At 43.5% G+C, this 24791-nt stretch overlaps 2 protein-coding genes across 5 annotated transcripts in view; one reads left to right on the top strand and one right to left on the bottom strand.

Moving 5' to 3' along the window:
* Nucleotides 1–8579, bottom strand: part of IL22RA2 (interleukin 22 receptor subunit alpha 2) — a 29049-nt gene extending 20470 nt beyond the window's left edge. The window contains exons 1-4 of the mRNA XM_088451997.1: nt 8540–8579; nt 8068–8200; nt 4282–4466; nt 1012–1166 (exon numbers count right to left, since the gene is read on the bottom strand). Of these exons, the coding sequence (XP_088308123.1) occupies nt 1012–1166; nt 4282–4466; nt 8068–8200; nt 8540–8579 (513 nt within the window). The remainder of the gene's footprint in view (nt 1–1011; nt 1167–4281; nt 4467–8067; nt 8201–8539) is intronic.
* The window catches only part of LOC148543077 (uncharacterized), a 105203-nt gene that overhangs the window by 60675 nt on the left and 19737 nt on the right, over nt 1–24791 (top strand). Inside the window, exon 2 of one of the 4 annotated variants that reach the window (XM_088452659.1) lies at nt 4245–4287. The exons of the other annotated variants lie outside the window; for them this stretch is intronic. The gene's annotated coding sequence lies outside the window, so the exon portion shown is untranslated. The remainder of the gene's footprint in view (nt 1–4244; nt 4288–24791) is intronic. 4 annotated transcript variants of the gene reach the window in all.

Here is a 24791-nt window from a genome sequence, read left to right as displayed (position 1 = left end):
ATGATACATTTAAGTGATGCTAAGATAATGTGAAAAGAATGTGAAAATATTTGTTTTCACATTATTATAGAAGAAAAAAACCTGATAAATATGCCCTTTAGAGTTAAGGTTGTTGTCCATAGATTTCTATATCCTAAGTAAAAGATTAAACAAGTCACATTCAGAAATATGGAAAAGACTGGCATAATAGCAGGGGCATATTTATAATGGGTGCAGGGTGTGCAAGGGGCTCACACCGCACACCCTGCACCCATATTTAATTATACTTACCTTTCCACAGATTCCGGTGCATTGCTCTGCAGCGCTGGACCCGTGCTGAAGAGCAGCAAATCACAGGGAAAATGGCGGTGGCCATTTTCCATGTGACTCACGTATGCGCAAAAAAGATGTCCCTGGGAAAAAGTGCAGGGGCCACTTTCCTGGAGACCCGCGCATGTGCAGTAGATTCTGGCACGAAACCAGAATCTACTGCTCTGACAGAGGAGGGGGCCCAAACGGAGGCCGCACACGGACCCCCTCCTCTTAAAACGCCCCTGCATAATAAGATTACTATTGTTACATTCTGTTGCTGAATTGTTTTAAAAAAAAGTTTATGGTGGATATTTATTAAAGTTTCTAAAACAAACAAATGGTAGTTTTGCCAAGAGCAACAATCAGATTTTGTCTATCATTTTTTAGAATGCAATAGAGAAGTGATCGGTAGAATCTGATTGGTTGATATGGGAAAAACCTCCACTTTTAATTTTTAGAACGTTTGCCCCTCTATGTCAATGTATTGCAGTTTTGTCAGTTAACGTCTGATGATAAATAAATGTACTTATCTTTTCTGTGCACCAGCTGTATACTACTGCTGTTTATTAACTTCTGCAAATAAGAGTTTCTGAGAGCTCATTCTATTAATATTTACCACCACTGGCCAAGGGCTTGGCAGCAGTTGGGCATACACAACATGCAGGAAGAGGGAGGAGGGGGGTTTAGAAAAGAACAGAATCCTCTGAAATCATGCCTTACCTTTGACATAGTTGTAATGTTAATGTTAAAAGATGTTTCCTGTTGCTCTTTATTGTCAGGGTACTTGATGTGGTATATCAGCTGTGGTGCAGTTATATGTGCTTGTATGGAGTGTGATGATACAGTCAGACTCACAAGTGGAGCACTAATATTTGCTGAAAGGAAAAAAAAAAGCATGAGCATTCTAATGATTCACTTGTATTAAGGACTTAATATATACATACATACAAGCAAATGACTATTGTGCTGATTTGGATTAAATTCAGTTTGTGTAATGCAAATTATGTTACTTACTGTAATTACTTATGAGTAAAGATGGCCATTGACCATCAATGATTAGCAAACACTGATGGTTAACCACCAACGGTCGATGGTTTTGCCATCAATTGTTGTAATCCAATGGTTCACCGCCATCGATGGCACAGAGCCAAACAATGATTTTTTTTCCCCTCCATGTGCCGCGGCACAAAGCTTACCTCCGCCTCTGGCATGACCCGTGAAGCCCCTCCCCCACTCCCTGATTGGCCCACTGCCTAGTCAGTATTACAACAGCGATGACCATCAGTGGATGAAACCACAGCGATGGTTTCATACCATCATTGTCATCCACCAATAGTACCTTCGATAGTGACCATCGATGAGTAATCTACTGATGGCCATCCCTACTTATGACCGCTTTTGACTGGACAGGCTAAGTAGGCTAAGTATAGTAAGGGGGTGTCTGCATATTTATGAAAGATACAAACCAGCACAGTATGCCTGCTACACCAGTATCGATTACAGGTGCCTGAGGACTGGTGCAAATACAACCAGTCACCAGCACTACCTAAGCTATTCTTCTTGGTTGATAGATAAATCATTTCTGAAGCTGATAGGTGCTTTCTTCGCTGCTTGGACATATATTAAGGGGAACATTTACTAAAGGTAAAAATTAATCAACATTGATGTGATTAAGGAGCTAAATCAGGTATTTACTAAAAATGTATATTAAAAAATCATGTTAGTAAATGTGTGATTTAGCTCTTGAAAAGACAACAACGATGTTGATCATTTAGATCAATTTTTAAATCAATTGAAATCGATTAAAACCGGCCTTTAGTATATTTAGGTTTAGTTGCTGAAGAGAATAGGGAGGGAGAGGTGGTGCTGCCTGCCCAGGATGCTAAATTATCCAGGGACAGCCACTGTTACAGATGACACAGGGCCTGATTCAGCAGTGCACGCTAGTGCACTGCTGAACGCAGATTCCCGATGTTAATGTTCAGGAATCTGTGCAGGCACATGACCCGTTCTGCACATGTGCAGAATGGGTATGTGATCCTGCTCGCAGACTGGCAGCAGTGATTGACAGCTTGCTGACATTTGTGGGCGGGGAGGGGGCGGCGATGGCCTCTGTTTCCTGAAATGGAGGCATGTCACTGCCGTTGGGGGGAAGGGAAGAGGTCAGTATCTCCATCTGCTGACGGTGATTTCCTAGCCTCTTCCTCTCAACTGCAGCGGCCGGCTGCGTGACCCCATGGGTCACCTTAGCCGGCCAATGTTACGCAGATTATCTGATGTAGCTCGGATAAGTAAAGCACAGGAGACGTGATGCCTCCTGCTGCATTACCATATCTTTCCATTATTGACAGTTAATACATCTACACCAATATGCCATATCGCACGAGATGCCCGGCGCATCTGAGCCGCACCGCGAGGTGTAGCGTATCAATGTTTTCTTTACATTTTGCATCTAATTTGCATCGCAGACATAGCAAAACACCATTAACAGTGTACTGGAGACACTGGGCTGCGATCGTAACCACACAGGAATTAGATGAAGCACAACAGAACTTGGAGTGAGAAAAAGCGCAGCCGCTACAGGGTAGCATTTCGTATATAGATTCAGACTCATTAGCACACAGATGTACAAATGTCGCACATCAGACTGATCAGTGTAATCTAAAAAAGTAGTTTTGTCGCTTCCAGTTGTTTTATCTGTGAGCATAAGAGGCACATTTTGAGAAAAAAGATGATCAGTGCAGCCCAGTTATACGGGACCTGGCACGCCAAGAGGGGTTATTTGGCACGAATGGAGCCACAGTGTATGAGGACACATCTGTATTATTGCATTCTAAAATTGTGGTTTTATACATACAGTATGTACTGTCATTGTTATTGTCTTTGGGCCTGATTCAGACCCACTCGCGAGCGGCTGTCCGCTCGCAAGTGGGTCGATGTTCTGGACTGAGCATGCGCACGACGGAGGGAGCTCCGTCGTGCGCATGCGCCAGACGCGACGAGCGAAGGAAAGTCCTTCGCTCGTTGTGTCTGATCAAAGGGGGCGTGCTGTCGATGTTGATTGACAGCACGCCCCCTTTGGTAGGCGTGCCGGGGGCGTGCCTCCCTGACGGGGGCGTTCCCACGGGAACGCCTCCCGTCAGAAGCCGGCCCACTGACATCACTAGTGATGTCAGTGGGAGTGATTTTGGCTCTGATAGAGCCAAAATCACTCCGGAGCTTGCGGTTGAAAACCTCAACCGCAGGCTCCGGCTCGCAGTTTCGATGGTCGCGATGGTCACGACCATCGCGGCCATCAAAATGCACGCTCGTATAGCCTGTGGGTGGTGACCCACAGCTATACGAGCGTCCAGGAGGACGCTCCATTTTCATGGAGGCCGGCCCTCATTCAGAGCGTGCGCTCTGCTCAGAGCGTATGGCTCTGAATGAGGGCCTTTGTTGGTTATTTTCCACAGTCATAAATTACCTAAATACAATTTATATGAAAACATTGTTTGTTATGGTTTCATTAAATGAAAAAAGAAATGAGCCTCATTGCCCAGCTCAATCACTTGTGACTTCCAGAAATGCCTCCGTTCAGTGACTCATTATTTTATTAGCAGATTCCTAAACAACTAATATATATATTGCTTGATTTGTTAAGAAATTCATAGTAATTCGGATTTATTTTATATAAAACATTTTTTAAAATCATTAAAAACTTAATTATATTTAGGGTATATAAGGTGTTTATTATTGAGTTATAGAGCTTTACTTTATACTGCAGTTCAATACTGTATATATCATTGTACAATACTGAATACATCATTGCAGAGTACCGAATATATCATTGTACAATACTGAATACATCATTGCAGAGTACCGAATATATCATTGTACAATACTGAAAATATATAATTACAGTTCAGCCTGTAATATTGTTTCTTTTTTTTTTTTTTTTTTGTAAATTTTAGATTGCAAATGAAGCAAAAATCCATCTTATCAACTTACTGTGACGTAAGGGCTCAAATTTTTTACTCATTTTCCATTTAGATGTGATGTTTTCTGTTGTAGCGCTCACTCTAGCAAACAATTTTTCTTGTACATGTTCTTCCATTAATATTTCTGCAGTCATATTGCATGCATTCCTTGCTTCCCCACAGTCGGTTTTATTTGTCCACTCCTCATCCCCGTATCTGTGAATCAGCAATATATTTTTTTATTTTACAGTATTTTTATTTTTGCACATTTGCTTACAATTTGGATAACTGCATATTTCCTAGAGTCATAATTCATAGAGTGTCACTTGTGTCGTATCATTTGGAATGCAAATGGTTACTATGCAAATATGGTATGACTGGAGTCTTTCTCTCATGGTCCATCATGCAGTCCATACATTTAATGTCATTAGTTAGTTCTGAGCCTGATTCAGAGATAGTTGGAATGCAGCCGCACTCACCAACACTCGCTCCTCAATTGCGGTTGCTGGAACATTCAAATGCTAATCTCAGCCTTCCCTTTGTGCTCCACGCTGCAATATAGTGTGCGAGCGGTGAGAAACACACTTTCAGGTTGCGTGGTCTTTGCAGTTGTGATGGAAATTGTGTACACTCCAACACTGATGTAACATTGGTCACACCATCGAAATTTTTGGTAGCCTAGGGTCTAACCTCCTCAAATCCAACTAAACAATCTCGGAAGCATTGGCATTGTAATTGGGAATGCAGGAGCGTTCTTAGACACCCCTGTGATACTCCCATAATGTGCAAATGAAGAGGACCCTTTTTGCAATCACGTTAGGTCACCTCCCAGTCTCTTCTTCTCAACTGTTGGAGACGCCATACGCGATTGCGTTGGGTTCACTCATGCACAGTAAGGATTTACGAGACTTTTCACGCATGCGCAGTAGCAAAACATTGCTCAACTGTGTAAACAACTACACTCCGTCCATCTCTGAATCAGGCCCTATGTCAGAACTTGCTTTGGCTAAAATAAACACAGAGGGGCGTTCGTAATAGGATGCGAGCTTGTTCCCGCTGCAGGAATTCATGCGAGTGTTCTGGTATTTTGAAAGCGGCAATCATTTTAAAGACAAAATCAGCTTGGTTTTGCCTTTAAAATGATTGTCGCTTTAATAATGCGAGAACACTTGTATAAATTCCCACAGCGGCACAAGCTCGCACCTATCACATAAGCTCCAGAGTGGTAAATAACAGTAAAGAATAGTTCAAAATAGTTGCCTGTCATCAAATAAAGCATAACAATGGGTTAGATGTCTACTAAATTACCAATATCGTGTCACTCCTGTAGTTTGAGTGTATGTTCATACCTACTACATTTGAGTCATATTATCTTTCAGTTGGCTCATAATTTCATCTGTAATACATTTTCATATACCACAAATGTGTCAATAACAATTGGTGGTTGTCAGATTCTGTAAACATTTTAAGTAAAACTATATTTAAGCACTTGCAACTCCTCATTGGTCCAGTAATGAAGACTGTATGCTGAGCAACCCACCTCACTGTAAGACTTCAGGGGGGGTTGTGTCATGCCTAGCCGATCATGTTCATGTTCCCTTATGTTATCAGCAGTGTTGTTTGTTTTATTTTATTGCTGTATGGTCACCTTGTTACCTTCCTAGCACAAAATCTGTGCTGACTTGTCATTATCCTTTTATTGTTTTGTGTTGCAAAGAGGTTGCACACATAATGGGTATGTAGTGTGTACATAGGGCTTGCTGGTTTAGTGAACAATAATCTAATACTAATTGGAAAGAACTAACGTGAGTACAACTCCTCCATTTTGAAAAAAAGAAACAATTTTAAAAAAGTCATATTTCTATAGTAATGTTGCACTTACAGTATATATTGTAAGGAATATCTGAGTAATTTACTTCTATAACTAATACTTCATAGACAAAATTATATACTGTAAGCTTGCTGCTGCCACCTACTCATACAGAGACCATGATAAATGCTTGCTTTCCTTGGAAACCAATCCCCCATTTACCACCTAACATCTTCAACTTACATTGCTAATTTGCCTATAATTCTAAAGGGGCCTGCCTGTCAATTACACGACTTTTTGAACAATCCGACCTGGGGGTTTTGGTCTCAATGTTCACAAAGTCATGTAATGGATAGCCGGTAAAGACCAGCGATGCGCGTGCACGCTGGGTCCTTGCCGACCCCTACTATCTACGGAACATGCTGGTCAACCTGACGACGCTCGTCAGGTTCCCCAAGTTCCGAGATAGAAGGTCGTGATCCTGCACTGAAAGACATTCAGTGAACGCCGTTCAGTGCGGGCACCGCACCCGGCGACCTGAACATCTGAACGTTAGACGTGCAGTCTTTCAGGTCGCCTAATGGATAGGCACCTTAACTCATGACAGAACCAAAATGAATAGGGCAACAATTGTTTTATAGGGTTGGGTACGTGATGCCGGCCCTCAGGATCCCAGCAGTCAAAATCCTGACGCCAGCATCCCAACAGAGTTAGGAAGGATACAGACAGCTGTCGGTAACTATCCTATCCCTCCCCCTCTCCCTACCCTGACCCTTCCTCCCCGCAGCCTAAACCTAAACTCCCCCCCACAGTTTAACTCCAAACCCCCCCACACACACACGCAGCTTACACTAACCAGAACCTTTGTGCCTAACCCTAACTCTCCTACTAGTGCCTAACTCGTGACCTAAACCCAATACTTACCGTCGTCAGTCGGGATGCTGGCGCTGGATTCTGACTGGTGTCGGGAACTACAGGCAGTTTTATATTATTTACCAAAACTAAATCATTACAGTAGGTGGCTTTTATGGGCTGAAAAAACATCAGGTCACTTAGATGTTTTTTTATATGAATAGTACAGTACTGTATGTAGGGAAAGGTCAACCTGTACATGGAGATAAGGCTTTTTAAAAATAAAAAAAAATCACATGTGAGGCCCCATCAGCATTCACTTAGGATCTCCTCTCCCATCATGCTTAATAGTGTCATTAAAAAAACAAGACAAGAACTCGTGCTTCTTATACCTGAACCAAGGAGGTTAATATGGATTTAACATAAACTATACCAAGGACATAGGACCTCATTCAAACCCGCTCACTAGATGCGATCACTCGCATCCAGCATATGCAAATTTGTCAAAGTGACGGCATGGGAAGCGATTGCTCACCAAGGCATAAGCACACCCGCTTTGGCTGTGCGAGTGATCGCTCTGTGTATGCAGACACCCATTAGCAGATGTTGAGACGCCCACTAGCGCACGTCATCTCCAGGAAGTGTATTAAAGTATTGGTACATCGAGCACCATCGGTAGCGATCGCAGCGCTTGTGGTTGCCTTACCCTGCCGCAAGCACTGCGAGGACTGCAGTGTAAAAAACAGGCATGTGATGTGTACTATGACGCTGCCTGTTAATTATGCATGCCTTAAAAACGGCGTTGAAACACCGAGGCACGCCTTCTTTTGCACCTCCACTCCCCCGTTATTAGTGTCCTGCCCCTGTTACAACCCACAAACGGCCTCTCCTGTCACTCATTTCACTGGGCTGTCTTTGCTGGGCGAGCGAGCGGGCTGCAATTGCACAGAGTAGTTCGCGCACGCTCAGAACGAAGCGTGCGCATGCGCGTTCGCAAACCATCGGGCCGCTTGCGAGCACACAGTGCTAGCGAGCTGGTCTGAATGAGATCCACAGTGTTACAGTAATAAATATTTAATATAATTTACAATGTTAAAAAAGGTTAATCCAAAACGACATTGTATTATAAACAAAACATGTAAGTTAAATACCTACACTTTGTACTGCACTTCATAACTGCAGGTGGGCTGTACATCACATACTGCTTTCCAATGCAATACTGTGTAGAAGTTCAAAGAGGTGAAATACACCTCCTCAACTTCTACAGTCATATACACAGCTGATGTATCTAGGAAAGGGAAAATAGAAAAACAACATTCATTTAAATTTATAAGCATATTTATTTTATATTTGGACACTTAAAAATTAAAATTATTTGACAACGTTGTAAAGAAAGTTCAGATATAATAAATAATAATGATTATTTTTACCATTATAAAATAATATTGTAAAAATGCAAATAGTTTAAAGTCTAATACCCCAAAATGAAGATACCACACCTTGGTATAGAGCTGAAGATACACCAAGAAAGAAACAGAAAATAAATATATCCCATATACATAATGCTATACTTTATCTGTCACTGCAGGTATAAATTATAAACATAAAAAGCTAAAAAGTTACTTACACAAAGATAAATACAGAGAAAGTTTCAGTAGCAAGACCATGTTGTAGCTGTACTGAGCTTCCAGGTGTTTTGCATGACCATTTGCTTTCTCTCTCAACGTAGGAACATAACTTCTCTAATTTTCAAAATGGGAAGTACAGTGTTCCCATGGATCATTTTGTTAATAATTGCTTATCCCCCCCCCTCTCTGCCCCCATATTGCCTATTTCCCTATATAAAATACAGAACAGGTCTAATGCACATTTTGCATATGACAGTTGAGTTGCCAGGTCATATATTTAAAAATACATATAAATAAAATACATGTGTTAAATGTTGTCAGGTATCAACTATAGGTATGTATCTTGCGTTCCAGTCATTTGCAATGGAAGCATGGACTAATTATATTACAAATGTGTGTACATAGGAGATGGTAACTGAATTAAATAACAAGCATCTTATATAGTTGTTTCTCTTTATAAAATAATACACAATGCAGATACCTTATGATTACTACTGGAATGTAGTCTGAAGGACTAAACGTGCTGGAAACAGTTAAAAAGTTTGTCAAAAGAAGCCTATTGGACAGGTGCCACAGCCATTCAGCCAGCTGTGTCTTCACCTCATCAGGGCCGGATTACGGCCCAATTGCGCCTGGGGCTGAAAATTTTCAAGGACCTATTATGAGAACCTGAGGAGGTGTGGCCAGTGCTGTGTGGGTGTGGCCAGTGTCATGTGGGCGTGTACACCACCTCGACAATGAGCCCCAATGTATCCCTAAATACGGATGGAGAGTTAAGAAAATGCAGCCGTTTTAGAGGCAACTGTTGACTAAAGGGAAAGGAAATTAAAAAACAAAATCACATTTGTAAATAAGGAGATCTACTTTAATAGTACATGGTAATGTGGTAACTTTCACATGGTAAAGCTGGGTTCACACTATACGATGTATCGTACAATATATTGTTCCGATGCAGCTTCGAACGGTATATCGTACAAATTGTACAGTGTGAACGCCTGATCCATCATTCCCGGCCATCGTTCATCGAATTGTCCCATCTGCTGTGCTGCACATCAGATGTAACAATGCAATGAATGACGCAGTAAACTTACAGGCAGCTTGTAAATATACATCGGTGATCACGCAGTGTGTACCATTACATTGGTCGCCACATAGCTGGGTCACATCGTCATTTGGTGTGTATCCAGCTTTACTCAATAGGATACACACTAGACGCCAAGATTCGATGATCGTCCCAATTTCCCTTGAACTTCTGAACAAACAATGTTGTGCGTATACACTGTGCAATCTTTCAAACGACCAAACAATATATCTTGCATTGTATGGTCGTTAGATTGTTAATTACATAAAATTAACATATTGCCTGAGTGCAATGCATACCATTTCCTACAGTATGGAGCTGGTATAAAATAGCATTACACTATGGAAACAGCTAGATCCCTTTCCGTAGATTGACCATGACGTCATCAGCCAGTGTCCAACGTCATTCCCTACCATCCAAGTGGCCATAGAGGGGGAATATAATCATGTGGCGACAGTGGCGTAACTTCATCCCAGATGCTCGGAGGCAAGTTATAATTTGGTGCCCCCCCCGTCACAGCCACTGACACTGTAATAAAGCATTTCGCAAGCAGATACACCCGCAGTTGCACACAGAATATAGGCATGCCATAGGAGGCGCCAGACGTGTCACACTGACACCAATGAGTAAGGACAGGCTATAGATAAACAGAGGCGGCAGCTGATGGTCTGGCACTGAGCTCTCCACTAGTGTATGGTGGCTTCTCAGGTGCTGGGAAGAGGTACCATGTATTGGGTGGCCATGACGGAACACTCCGGGTACATAGTTACAGCCCTAAGTGGGGTGAATATATTGTGGGAAGTGAGGGAGGTGCCCCTTCAATGCTGGAGCCTAGCGGCAGGCGCCTCCATTGTCTCCTATAGTTCTGCCCCTGTGTGGCGAGCATAGCGAGCCACCGTGCCCGAAGCATGGCGAGCGATTACACTATTGGGTGTTTCTCTGTTTTATGGTGTTGCTGAGGCAATTCTTTGAAGAATATGAACTTTCTGGGAATACTACTATCGGATGCAGGGTGCACATTAAAGAGAAATGAAAAGCAAATGTCATAGGTACAATATAATAATAGTAAATATCTGACATAATGGACCTAGGTGAACATGAGCAGCTGATAGCACTGGAATAACTAAATAAGTAAGCAACAATGTGGCCACATAAAAATAACCACAAAAAATAAATATTAAATAAAAAATATATATATGAAAAATAGTCCACACAGAACTGATCCATTAGGTCAGACATTTACTATTATAATATTGTACCTATGGGATTTGTTTTTCATTTCTGTGCTTACATTGATATTTTATATTTTAGACATTAAATACATTTATACTGGTACCAGAGCCCTCCCATTATTTGTTTTCTTTGTTCTTGCATTTGATAGGGGTTTGCCACCCCCATTTGGTGAGCTGCAGTTTGTACCCCACAACAGATTAACACTGAAGCGCCCAGTTTTTTTCTCCTCTTTGATCTGCCCATTAAAGACATTACTACAAGTCTTTTATTTTCTTGATACATGTGATGCTAATAGCGTCCAGCTCTGAATCAGAATCAGGCCCAATAAGTGTTGCACATCATGTCATAAATAAATTCTTATTGCCCCAGATATAAATCAAATTGTATTGCTCTGGAAAAGAAATAATGCATTAATATTGCCTTAATAAAATAATGCATTAATATTGCCTCCTTAGCAGGGCTATATTTCCACTGGAACGCTCTGGAACGTCGTACCGGAAGTTCATGTAAAAATGACGTCACTCAGAATGGTGTTCCGGAACCGCATAATAAGTTTTATTTTTACATTACATTAAGCACAGGAAGTGCAGCTGGCACTGGGAGGAGTCGGGGACTAATACTGTTTGGCTGCCTCCTTAATGTCCATGGGGCCCATTAATTAATGATCGCATTTTGCAATGCGATCAGAGCATGCAGTACCGCCCATGATCGCATTGCAAAATGCGATCATAGAGGCCAAATGTATAATCCGGCACATGCAGAGTGACTGGAAGGAGGAAGGAGCCCATTCCTGCCATGTGGCCGGAGGCTGCTGCGCATGCGCAGTCCCTCGGACTGCACACGAGCGGCGCCCATTGCCGACGGAGGGATCTGGGAGATCCCTCCGCCGGCTGACATGCGGTAAATCCCCATAGGCTACACCGGCTAACGCTATCTTTAGATGGCGTTAGCTGCTGGTGCCAATATCGGGAATGCTTCGTATTCCCGATATTGATACATTTGGCAGCATCGCATCCCCCATAGAAACCTATGGGGGAGGCGGCTGCCAGCGGCAATGGAGGGATCGCAGCAGGTATCAGAGATACCTGCTGCGGTCCCTCATTCATACATACATGGGATACTTAGTATTTGAGGTAAACCCCCAAAGAATTTACCTCAAATTCACTTTGATAAATGGGCCCCCATGTCCTGTAGTGCTGCTGACTCGGGTGGCGGCCATCTTGCGGAATCTGGCTGGCTGCTCAGGGTCCTGAAAGAAGCCCTGAGCAGCCAGCCAGATGCCGCAAGATGGCCACTGCCCACCCTTTTCAGAGACATGCTGCTCCTGTTGTCCTTTGCTAAACTGTATTATTGCCCCCATAAGTGTAAACTGAGCAAGCGCCTATACAGCGTGTCAGTCAGGGCTGGCCGTTTGTAGAAAGCAAGAATTGCTGGGAATCCGGAGATTTCTGGCTGCCTGTGTCAGGAGTTAGGACCCTGAGCAGCCAGATTCCTTAGACACATTGTTAATCATTCAGGCCTGCCCACTGCCTGCGGAGAGTCATCATGAGGAGAGGGAGATAGATCTTGTCTGATTGTTTGTCTGAATTTTATGACAGAAGACTAGTGATTAGGAAAGTCAGTGAATAAAAAGCAGATAGAAAAATGTAAGTAGCCAGCAATCATTACTCTGGCTGCACCAGAATGTATCAGAGAGCCTAAATGAAAAATATTTGTATTTTTCCAAGGTCCCGTAAATACATTTTTGAGTCAAAGTCTGGGTTTATTTGTATCAATTTACCCCTTTGCTAGTCCCTATTTACCTCTCTCTACTAGTCCCTCTTTACCCCTTTGCTAGTTCCTTTTTACCTCTCTCTACTAGTCCCTCTTTACCCCTTTGCTAGTTACTTTTTACCTCTCTCTACTAGTCCTTAATTTACCGCTTTGCTAGTCCCTCTTTACCTCTCTACTTGTACCACTTAATATTGGGGGCGAGGGGAGCTAATAATGCATGCAGGTAGTGAATTAGGAACCAAATAGTAAAGTTAAAGCTTTGCACACTAATTAATTAGCGATTTAATGTCATGCCTCATAGGAGAAAACCACAAATAGACTATGGGGTCTATTTACTAAGCCTCGGATGGAGATAAAGTAAACGGAGATAGAGTACCAACCAAACAGCTCCTAACTGCCATGTTACAGGCTGTGTTTGAAAAATGACAGTTAGGAGCTGATTGACTGGTACTTTATCTCTATCCACCTTATCTTCATCCAAGGCTTAGTTCATAGACCTCTATTTCAGGTGGCCAGAATTTTTTTTCGTGTGTGTGTTGTCGTTCTGGCTTTTCCATTGTGGAGACAATATAAAATTTTTGCAGTAAATATTACTGCTGCTATTGAAACCATTTTTTAATCAACGCGGGTATGCACTCTCCCAATGCCTGTGCTGTCCAATTTTCAAAAAATTACGATTTATTTTTATCGCAAAAAACAGCTGGGAAAAGATTTTTTTTTAAATTAAGCTTCACATGCAGCAGGTGGTTTAGGAGGGAGATCCGGCTGGGAGGTTTTCTGACACTGCCTTATCCGTACAATCACCCCTCACATCCACAAAGACACCACTCACAGCAGAACCCCCCCTTCCTGAGTGACAAGCAGCAAAGTGCATACCAGGTCTTTTACTCATTCCTAGGTGCTCTCTCATGCTGGATCAGCTGCAGCATCCCGCACACTGCCCCTTTATTCTTGCCATTGACTTCACTTTCTAGCATGCCGGAGCAGGAGTGGAGAACCTTGTTTTCCTCTAAAGATGGGTACACACTAGGATGACGGATCGGCTGTCTTGGTGAGCCGCTGTCCTAGCTGACGATTGGTAAGTTCACACACACTTTTTAATTGTCGGCCCAATGTGTCGTGCCTGCCGTCACAACTGGGTTGACATTTACATGTGCCCGCCCAGTTGTGGTGTCAGTCACACTGCAGTGTCGGACTGGGCCCAAAAGGGAAATACATTTTTAGGGGCCCACTAAAGGGGTGTGACCGATTTGCAAGGCACTGTAACCAAAGTATTCACCCCCCTTTGCATTTTTATGTTTTGTTGCCTCACAACCTGGAATTAAAATGGAATGTTTGAAGGTGTGCATCATTTCATTCACAGAACATGCCTACAACTGTGAAGTTGTGTTTTTTTTTATATTGTGAATCAAACAACATTTAGGACAACATAACAGAAAACTTTGGCGTGCATAACTATTCACCCCCCCTAAAGTCAGTACTTTGTCGAGCCACCTTTTGCGGCAATTACAGCTGCAAGTCACTTTGGATAAGTCTCTATGAGCTTGCCACATCTTGCCCCTGGGATTTTTGCCCATTCCTCAAGGCAAAACTACTCCAGCTCCTTCATGTTGGATGGTTTCTGCTTGTGAACAGTAATCTTCAAGTCTGACCACAGATTCTCAATTGGACTGAGATCTGGGCTTTGACTAGGCCATTCCAACACATTTAAATTTTTCCCCTTAAACCACTCGAGTGTTGCTTTAGCAGTATGCTTCGGGTCATTGTCCTGCCGGAAGGTGAACCTCTGTCCCAGTCTCAAATCACAGGCAGACTGAAACAGGTTTTGCTCAAGAATATCCCTGTATTTAGCACCAACCATCTTTCCCTCGACTCAAATCAGTTTCCCAGTCCCTGAGGCTGAAAAACATCCCCACAGCATGATGCTGCCACCACCATGTTTCACTGTGGGTATGGTGTTCTTGGGGTGATAGGTTTGCGCCAGACATAGCGTTTTCCAAAAAGTTAAATTTTAGTCTCATCTGACCAGAGCACCTTCCTCCATACATTTGGGGAGTCGGCCACATGACTTTTGGCAAACTCAAATCGTGTCTTCTTATTTTTATCACTAAGTAATGACTTTTTTCTGGCCACTCTTCCATAAATCCCAGCTCTATGGAGTGTACGGCTTATTGTGGTCACATGCACAGATACACCAGTCTTTGCTGTGGAACTCTGCAGCTCCTTCAGGGTTACCTTTGGACTCTGTACTGCCTCTCTGATTAATGCCCTCCTTGCCCGGTCTGTGAGTTTTGGTGGGCGGCCCTCTCTTGACAGGTTTGTTGTGGTACCATGTTCTTTCCATTTGATGATGATGGATTTGATGGTGCTCCGGGGGATTATCAAAGATTTGTATATTTTTTTATAACCCAACCCAGAATTGTACTTCTCAACAACTTTGACTTGTTTGGAGAGCTCCTTGGTCTTCATGGTGTGATGCCTCTTGCTTAGTGGTGTTGCAGCCTCTGGGGCCTTTCAGAAAAGGTGTGTTTATACTGACAAATCATGTGACACTTAGATTTCACACAGGTGGACTTAATTTCATTAATTATGTGACTTCTGAAGGTAATTGGTTGCACCAGAACTTTTGAGGGGCTTCATAGCAAAGGGTGTGATTACATATCCACATGCCAATTTTTAGAATTTTATTTATAAAGATTCTTTTTTACATACTGTATATTTTTCTCATTTCACTTCACAAATTTAGACTATTTTGTGCAGATCCATAACATAAAATTGAGATTTAAAAAAATAAATGACAGGTTGTAATGTAACAAAAAAGGTAAAAAGCCAAGGGGGTGAATACTTTTGCAAGGCACTGTATATGTGGTCATCGACAGAAGGTGAGACTACTGACTAACAACTGTGTGCAGGGAGTTACTATATATACATTACAACAGGTCTGGGCATATTTTTCAAACAGCCATACCCATATATCAGGAGCCAGCAATTTTGCAAGTAAACATTTATGATGAGCTCAGTACACACAAAAAAAGGGTAATCTACATGGTTACTAAATAGTATAGCACCAGCATCATCCCACATACAATTTATACAAGTTTTTCCATAATATAACACCAGTGAATAGGGGCACCCACACATTACCCAAGGTCCCCACATACTTTCATTGCTCTCAGTGCTGGATTAAATCTTTGGGGGGCCTGGGGCACATAAAACAGTGAGACCCTATAGTCTAAAATTAAGTTTGATTTGGGACACATAAATATAATATTATGTTATCGTTGTCCCCTCCCCAATTCTCTTATGGAAGTGTTTGGACACATTATAAATAGTATAATTATAATAACTAATAATATGCAGGATAAGCATTAGTAAATGACTATACATTTACAGAGAATGGCAGCAGATATTGTTTGTATTGAGATAAGGAGTGACTGACTATTGGTTATAAGTATATAAGCAGCAACAGTTTCTCTGTACAGGACTATCATGTTTTGGATTCTCTCAAAAGACCAGTCCAAGACAATAAAATAATATTCTTGGCTTTAAATTAAGGCGTTTACTGTCTATGGAGGGGTTCCCAACCACGGTCCTCAAGGCACACTAACAGTCCAGGTTTTAGGGATAGCCATACTTGAGCACAAGTGACTTAGGCCCTCATTCAGACCCGGACGCAAGTGGCCGTTCGTACGTTGGGCGAACGTAAAAAAATATTTAAATTCAGGCACACGCTCGTATTTTCGTTCGCATCAAAATATCCTCCCCAAACTCAGGCGACCCCTCCTCTAACTAACGAGCGTGCCAAATAGCGAGCGTACATCCCCGAAGTGGTTTGAAGGGAACGCACGCACTAGTACTACCCGGAAGTTGGACTGTCACATTTCGATTAACTGCTCGTTTATTCTGCCTACCTCCCTCAATCGTAACATGCCAATCAATATATCAATTAGCTTAATTGTTTTTTTTTTTTTTTTTACACAATGCAATAAACTTTATTTATGTCCCTGTTTGTGTTTACCCGCAGAATACGTACGGCTTAAACATTCGCTTTTAATTGTCAAAATACATGTTAGCCCCTATTAAATAATTGTTCTATTTGTTTTTATACCCGCATATTTCCTGGAGTTCATTTCTTTATGTAAATTTGCTTACGCATGTCACTGCATCAAGCCTATCATAAGTCTCCACAGATTTCTGGCCCTGTCGAACACATGACTCATACACTAACTAATAGAATTGCTCCTGTTAATTTCCTAAATACATTAGCCAATCATAAAATTTGGGAGCACTTTATCAAAAATGATTTTTAGGAAAAACTCCATTGCCATCATGAGAGCCTCCGCATTCACCAGGCGCGAGCTGCTGGTGCTTACGGAGGTGATGGATAGGCGGATCACCAGTCAGCCTCCACCCATCACCAACCGCGAGAAGCGATCCGCATATGCGGAGGTTCGGGCCCGCCTGCGCTCCTTCGGCTCACGCCGCCATATCGGGCAGCTGGAGCGCAGGTGGTCGGACCTGCAACGGCGGACGCCCCGCTTGCTGGCATGCTTTCGCATGCAGATCGCTGAAAGTAAGTTTAATGGATTGTGGTTTTCATGTTTGTCTTTGTGGCCCTAACTGCATGGCCCTGTTTTCCCTGTATTTCATATTTATTCATTCTCCTCATATCTGCATGGCCCTGTTTTCCCTGTATTTCATATTTATTCATTCTCCTCATATCTGCATGGCCCTGTTTTCCCTGTATTTCATATTTATTCATTCTCCTCATATCTGCATGGCCCTGTTTTCCCTGTATTTCATATTTATTCATTCTCCTCATATCTGCATGGCCATGTTTTCCCTGTATTTCATATTTATTCATTCTCCTCATATCTGCATGGCCCTGGTTTCCCTGTATTTCATATTTATTCATTCTCCTCATATCTGCATGGCCCTGTTTTCCCTGTATTTCATATTTATTCATTCTCCTCATATCTGCATGGCCATGTTTTCCCTGTATTTCATATTTATTCATTCTCCTCATATCATTTTTTGTTTTGTTTTTGGGGGTGCATTTGAAATTGTTTTTTGGGCGCGGATTTGTGTTGGAACTATCCCCAATTTGTTTCCCATCTTTTAGGGGCCCAGCGAAGACTACGCCGTCAGCGTCCGGCCAGACGACGATCACGGCCACTCTCCCCAACCCCCAGCCAACACTCCAACTCCACTCCTTCCCCTATTCCCCACTCCTCCCCAGCCTTCCTACACCCTCAGCCAGATTTTTCTGGCCTCCTTCCCCTCCGTCCCAATTCCCCCTCTCCTCCAACCACCCCTCTTAGAATGACCCCCTCCCCGGAGTCGGTCATTACCCCGCCCCGATCTTTGGGGAATGGACCCACCTCCGAGGAGGACGATGGAGGGCCTTCTGTAGCTGGCGTTGGGTCTTCCGGTATGTTTTTTTTTGCAGTTTTTTATCGTCACAAACTGTTTGTATGTAATCATGGGTTGTTTTTTTTTGGTGTTTTTTTTCCAAAATTTTGTGGTTTTGGGCGATTGCCGTAACCTGTTACTGCTGTTTTCAACATACACATAGCACACCTGTCGGAATTTGGACATAGGCCTTGTATTTTTGCCTTACACCATTTTAGTTTGATGAGTTTTAATGCAGTTTTTTTTAAATGTTTTTTGTGGAGTTTTTTTTTTTATTTTTTTTTAATGTGGTTTCTCTATTGTTGTATTAATCCCCACACTTTTCTCACCCACAGAGGAACAGAGGCTTCGGGCCAATTTATCCGCCTGTGTGGCCCAGATGCACACCAATATCATCGGGGTGCTGGTGGTCCTTGACCGTATGTCGGTCCTCCTTAGGGAGTAGTTTGGGATTTTTGGCCCATTCTGTAAATAAATTGTTTTGTTTGAAGTTACGTTCTGGCTCATTCGCTTTTTCAAAACCACATATTGTTTACCCTGACATAAGTAGAGTGTTCCTGCAAGGATTTCAAATTTTTGTCAATAAGAGTGTGTGTTGTATTTTTATGTCAAACAGCCACAAGAAACACCTAACAGTACAAATCTGATTTCCCTTTTTTGGTGTAGTCACAATTAGATATTTCTACATTTTACAGGTTCCTAGTTGGTGTGCAAGCAGCTTAGGGCAATATTTCGAAGCAAAAGGATTGTACAGGCTTCCTTTTGGTGTTGGTTTGGACCTTGAATAAAGAAAACATTTTTGCTCAAATGGCGTCAGTACTGGATTACCCCTTAGTCAAATGTAACGTGTGTGAACCTGGTTACACTTGGTGGTAACGTTCCAAAAAAGGGACAACATTTCACTCTCAAAACATTTATTATCAACATAACTGAAAAATCAAAGTGGTCACTCACAAACAAAACACACAGTGATAATCTCAAATACAACACATACCAAAAAAACCACATCACAAAAAAAAATCAAGAACTGGTTGACGAAGGACCATGCCAACATGATTCCACATATATGGCGTTGCAATAAGGGTTCCAGAATATATCCCCAAAATATCCACATACAGGTTTTGTAAGGGTAGCAGGAAGTAGTCATCGTTGGAGTGCCAAAGATTATGTAAAAAAACAGAAGATGGAGAAAAAAATTAGCCAAAAATTAGATGTTCTCAAACAAACCCAACCACATTAGGTATCAACACTGTTTTTTGTCAAATAATTACCTAAAAAATCTGTCCACCACATCATCGCGTATGGCCCCCCACATACTGACCTCCGACCAACCTCGGGGGGGCCATCCTCAGGTAAGGCATCCTCTGGCTGCATTGGGACTCCTTATGGCGATGTTGTGAAATATCCCACACAGGACCACAATTTTCGAAACCATATCTGGCAAATACATGAGTTCGCCACCAGAGCGGTGGAGGCATCTTAATCGGACTTTTAAAAGGCCGATACAGCGCTCCACCACTTGCCTGGTGGCTGTAAGTGCAGAATTATACTCACTTTGTGGCCCTGGTGTGGGAGCCAAATAAGGAGTGAGCAGCCAGGGCGTGCAAGGGTAGCCACTGTCTCCTGTGAAAACGAAAAGTCAACATCAGGCTCACTCTGTATGAAGCTTAACTTTGTTATGTACTAAAGGTCTCCACTTACCCAGAAGCCACGCATCACCAGCTTGTAGGTTGGTTAATTTGTGCCATATCCCTGATTGCCGGATGACGAAGGAGTCATGTGCACTTCCTGGTAATTTTGCATTCAGGGACAGGATCTGGAGGGAGGCATCACATACCACCATTACATTGAGGGAGTGATAGTGTTTCCGGTTTCTAAATATTGCCTCCAGCCGTGCTGGAGGCTGAAGTGGTATGTGAGTACCATCCACAACCCCTATGATGTGTGGGAAGCCAGCTATTTGGTAAAAATTGGCCTTGGCCACACTAAGGGCACCCATATCCAAAGGCATTTGAATAAAATGATGGAGGTGCTTGAAAAGTGCCTCCATCACTGCCCTCAGGATCCGGGAAAAGGAGGATTGTGAGATGCCCGCCACTATTCCCACCGTTGTTTGGAACGATCCTGAGGCACAGAAATGTAACACCGCCATAAATTGCGTAAGTGGTGGAATTGCTGTAGGACTGTCAATTTGCCGCTCAAGATCACTCTCTATTAATGAGAGAGTGTCTATGATGATTTTTGGAGGAAGACGGTATCGTCTTAAAACCTCATCATCTGGCATTCCAAAAAGGGTGACACGTGTTCGAAATATCTGGGGCCTTGCACGCCTACGATGCCTATGCCTGGGATGAGATTGAGGTTGGTCGGCTTCCGGGAGCAGGGCCAGAACAATGCGCGAATTATTTCGCAAATACAAGGCACAATAACGCCGCATAAATAATGTAAAAAAAACACAGAGTTCGAATTTGCTAAAAACAACGTTACATGTGGAAGGCCAACCAAAGTTGTGTACAGACAAACAAGAACATTTCCTAAACAGTTTAACAAATGAACTTACCAAGAAATAATATATAAGAAACCGGACCAAAATGTCTTTGGGGCAGAGCCAAAATAAAACCTAAGAGAGATGGACAAGCCAGCCCGATGACATCCCGGACCCGGTCTGTCGCCCTCCCTCCCCCAGCCAAACGGGCGAAAAAACGGTGACACCATTGGCTACTTTTCCCACACTCCTTCTGTGCTTGCCTCATATTCCTTTCTGGCCAAAACTTCCCTCTCCTTTCTTGTGAATTGTTTTTAATTTTTGCATTTACGTTTACCCAAAAATTATTGTTTGCACAATTAATAAATATTGTGGAACACTGCCAAAAATGTTGGAGTTCAATATGTGTATTTTTTTTTGGGTGGATACCAATAAATTTACCACAAATGTACGACTTTGTATTCTGACATTATTGAAAAAATGGGTTACTTTTAATCCGGGCCCACAAGCCAACAATGTTCAAAATAAAAAATGACACATTGAAAAAAAAGTGCTCGTTAAGGAACGTTTAAAACATTACCTAAGGAGGAAAAAACACCTTGCAAACACAAAATGAGGGACCAAACCTAAACATGATGACATTATTGTTACAATAGTCCAAAAACGAACACATTGCGGCCAAAATACACCCCCACAAATGTACGCTAATTGATTGTGTAATCCAGACATTAGCAGCTATGATTTCCACCTGCGTTCGGTTTTGTGCTATCCAAAAAAACTGCTTTCAAAACACATACCAAGCCGGTTTTCAATCCAACACTAATTGAGTTTCTGACAAGCCGTGATTAATCGATGCAACATCGTGGAGTGCCGGGACGGAGGAGAAGGCCATCGCCACTGTGGTCGAGTTATCCAGCCCCTAAGCTGTGCGAGCATTTTGAAGGGAAAGAGGATCATCCAGTAACATATGAGTTGGTACGAACACATTTGACGTTCGCATTTGTTAATGTATGTACGCCCAAAAAACGCCTCACCACGCCTGCGTTTTTCCATCTCCACCCCCGTCAACGCCCAAAAACGGCCTGTTCTGTCAATCACATTTGACATGTCACTTCCTGTACGCTATTTGACGAACGAGACAAAAAAAACTCGCAATCTGCCGTACGCACATGCACAGTGTAACACCGACGCATGCGCGGTTACTCAACATCGGAACGCAACGAGCGTACTGCCTCTAACGAACAGCTCTGAATCAGGGCCTTAATTAGTACCTCAGTTATTTTGATTTAACCATATGTGCACAATCATGGATATCACTAAAACCAGGACCTTTAGTGCGCCTTGAGGACCGAGGATGGGAATCACTGGTTTATGGCTATGGCATTTAGTTTGCTGGGTGCAGATAATGCTGAGGCTCCCTGTATCCACCTCCTTCTCCTTGTTTTCTTTCGGACAGGCCCGACTCCAGCTCTACTAGCACCTTGTACAAACAGTTTTGGAGCTCCCCCCTCCTCACACTTCCCTGTCAATATAAGCAAAATATTACAATGCCTCTCAATAGTGCCCCAGTTAGTAATGTGTCCCCACAGTAGTGCCCCAGTTAATAATTTGTCCCCACGGTAGTGCCCCAGTTAATAATGTGCCACCACAGTAGTGCCCCAGTTAATAATATCCCCCCACTGTAACAATGCACAATGTGTACAGTACTGAATCACACAGTTCCTTATACACAGCACAAATACAGCCCATACTTGCCTACCCTCCTTATTTGGTCGGGAGCCTCCCAAAAATCGGTTGCCGCTCCCGACCTCTGGGAAGGCAGGCAATCCTCCTGGCTGCCACCCACCCCTCCTACCCCCCCCGCAATAACCCCTACAACCCCCTGCAGCGGGGGAGCCGGTGACACGATTCACGTCATTTTGGCCCCGCCCCCTGTTTCACAATGCCTATATTATCAGCATTGTGTAACAGGGGCGGGGCCAAACTGACGCGAACACGTGGCCCCGCCACGCCCACACTTGTCTGTCACCCGCCAGGCTACTCCCCCTTGTCCCGGCCACGCCCCCCCCGTCCTGCCGATCTGGCTGCTCTCTCCCGGAAGGAGCAGCCAGAAAGTCGGCAGGTATGATACACCATGTACAATGGAACCTCAGGCAATCAAAGTGAAAAGAGTGCATATTTAAGTCTACAAATACCAAAATAGTATAATCATGTGCAAGGCCAGCCCAAGCCCAATTTTGTAGGTAAGCGAATATTTTTTCTGGCGCGCCGGAGGCACGCAATCGAAAAATATAAAGGGGCATGGTCTCGTGGGAAAAGCCATACACATACCTAAAGCATGTTCGCATATGTACATAAATATGCAACTACAAATCTACACAAATGCCTTGTATTGTTCACCCCCAACTCCGTGCATTGTATTGACCTCCCCATGTCTCAAATTGACTTCTCGACCACTATACCTTGTATTGTACCCCACATATCTTTTATTGTTCTCTCCCCCTCTGTTTTATATTGTCCTCTACCCCCCTCCATGCCTTGTATTGTGTCCACCGTGCCATGTATTGTTCTTGTTCCCCCATCAGTCTTATATTGTCCTTCCCCACGTCTCATATTGCCCTCTGTCCCCTTCATACCTTGTATGGTCTTTCCTTCCTAATGTCTTTTCCTCTCTCCCTCACTCCTCTGCCTTCAGTCCTCTCCGTGCTGCTCTGTCTCTCCCGACGCTCTTCAAGGTACTGACACTGCAGAGCCGCGGCAGCATCACAACGTCATCACTTAGCGCTGCTGCCTAGGTAGTGTCCAACAGGTGCATATCTGCACCCTGTGGGAGGACCAGTAAGGCGGGGGCTCTGTCCCAGTCACTGCCCGCCGCCTAGCGCTGTGAGAGCGCAGCTCCATGCAGCGCATACTTGTCCCAGACACGGCCTGTCGCCTAGCGTTGTGAGAGTGCAGCTCCATGCAGCGCATACTTACCCATAGGGCGCCAATCTGGGAACAGTGAGTAACTCACTGGCCATGACTGCCGTGGTGCCCTCCTCAGTCTGGCGCTCTACGCTGCCGCGTACCCGGCGTATACGTCGGGCGGCTCTGATCATGTGCATAAGTATTCTGCTGTCCATACCGACAAGGGTATAAGAGGTCTATTTATCAAATAATATTTGAAGGATATCTCCCAAAAACACCAATTTTTTTGAGGTACCAGCAAATATTAACTATCACTCCAATGTACAATGTACTGCAACAGATATATCCATATCTGCCATGGTCCCTTCATTTCTGACATTAGCCGCAGCCCCCATATTTGTCTATAGGGACTGCAAAACTTTCAGATTTATCAAGCTCCAGAATGTGAAATCCCAGCAGTTTACACCATCTTCAGATAGATTAGTGAAAAAGAGTCCGCTAATGCGGTCACGTCACTTCTGACACATCACAGCGGTGGGATCCTTTAGGAGCTCCTGTCACTGCGTCTGAGTTTTGATACATTTGGGCGTTATATAATTTCTTATTGCTACGAATAGCAGCTATGGAATTACAATTATCAGGTCTAAAACCCGATAATTGATAAATATGCCCCTAAAGCTCATCTCTGTTATAGTATAATTACTTCTGTGAGACAAAACCACTGCCACCTACACAAATGTACAGGTTACCCAGATCTTGGATAGATCTGAGAATTAGTTGTGCAGAGCAGTGGCCCACCCTAATGGACACAAGACATCCTGCTGAAAAGTGCTTTTTATTATATACGAGGAGCCAGCCACAGCCAGAAGATATGGTAAGTATCTGTGTGTGGGCTGCAGAAGGGGGTAGCTGGGGAAACAGAAGGAGGATGGCTGGGGAGACAAGGGGGATGGCTGGGTAGACAGAAGGGGGGGTAGCTGGGGAGACAGAAGGGGGTAGCTGTGGAAACAGAAGGAGGATGGGTGGGTAGACAGAAGGGGAGCTGGCTGGGGAGACAAAAGGGGGATGGCTGGGGAGACAGAAGGGGGGCTGGCTGGGGAGACATTATAAGTGCATATTTATTGTATAGTGTAATTATTCAGAAATTATGGGGGGCGCCAGTCCATTACTTTGTCAGGGGTGCTCAGACTCCTAGATACACCCCAGCAGACAGGCCTGCAGCCGCATGGTTTAAAATTGGCCTGGCACCGTGGGTCATGTTCTCCCCGCCCAACCTGTCCCTGGCAGGGAGTGTCTGCAGATGGGCTCCTCTCCCCAGTAACGTCATTGCTGATTCCAGGAACTGGAATCAGTGCTGCTG

This window comes from Taudactylus pleione, unplaced genomic scaffold (genome assembly GCF_031769625.1).
Source record: "Taudactylus pleione unplaced genomic scaffold, aTauple2 ptg000006l, whole genome shotgun sequence".
Taxonomy (NCBI): Eukaryota; Metazoa; Chordata; class Amphibia; order Anura; family Myobatrachidae; genus Taudactylus; species Taudactylus pleione.
The sequence above is the reverse complement of the archived record's forward strand: the minus strand, read 5'-3'. Positions and strand labels throughout refer to the sequence as shown.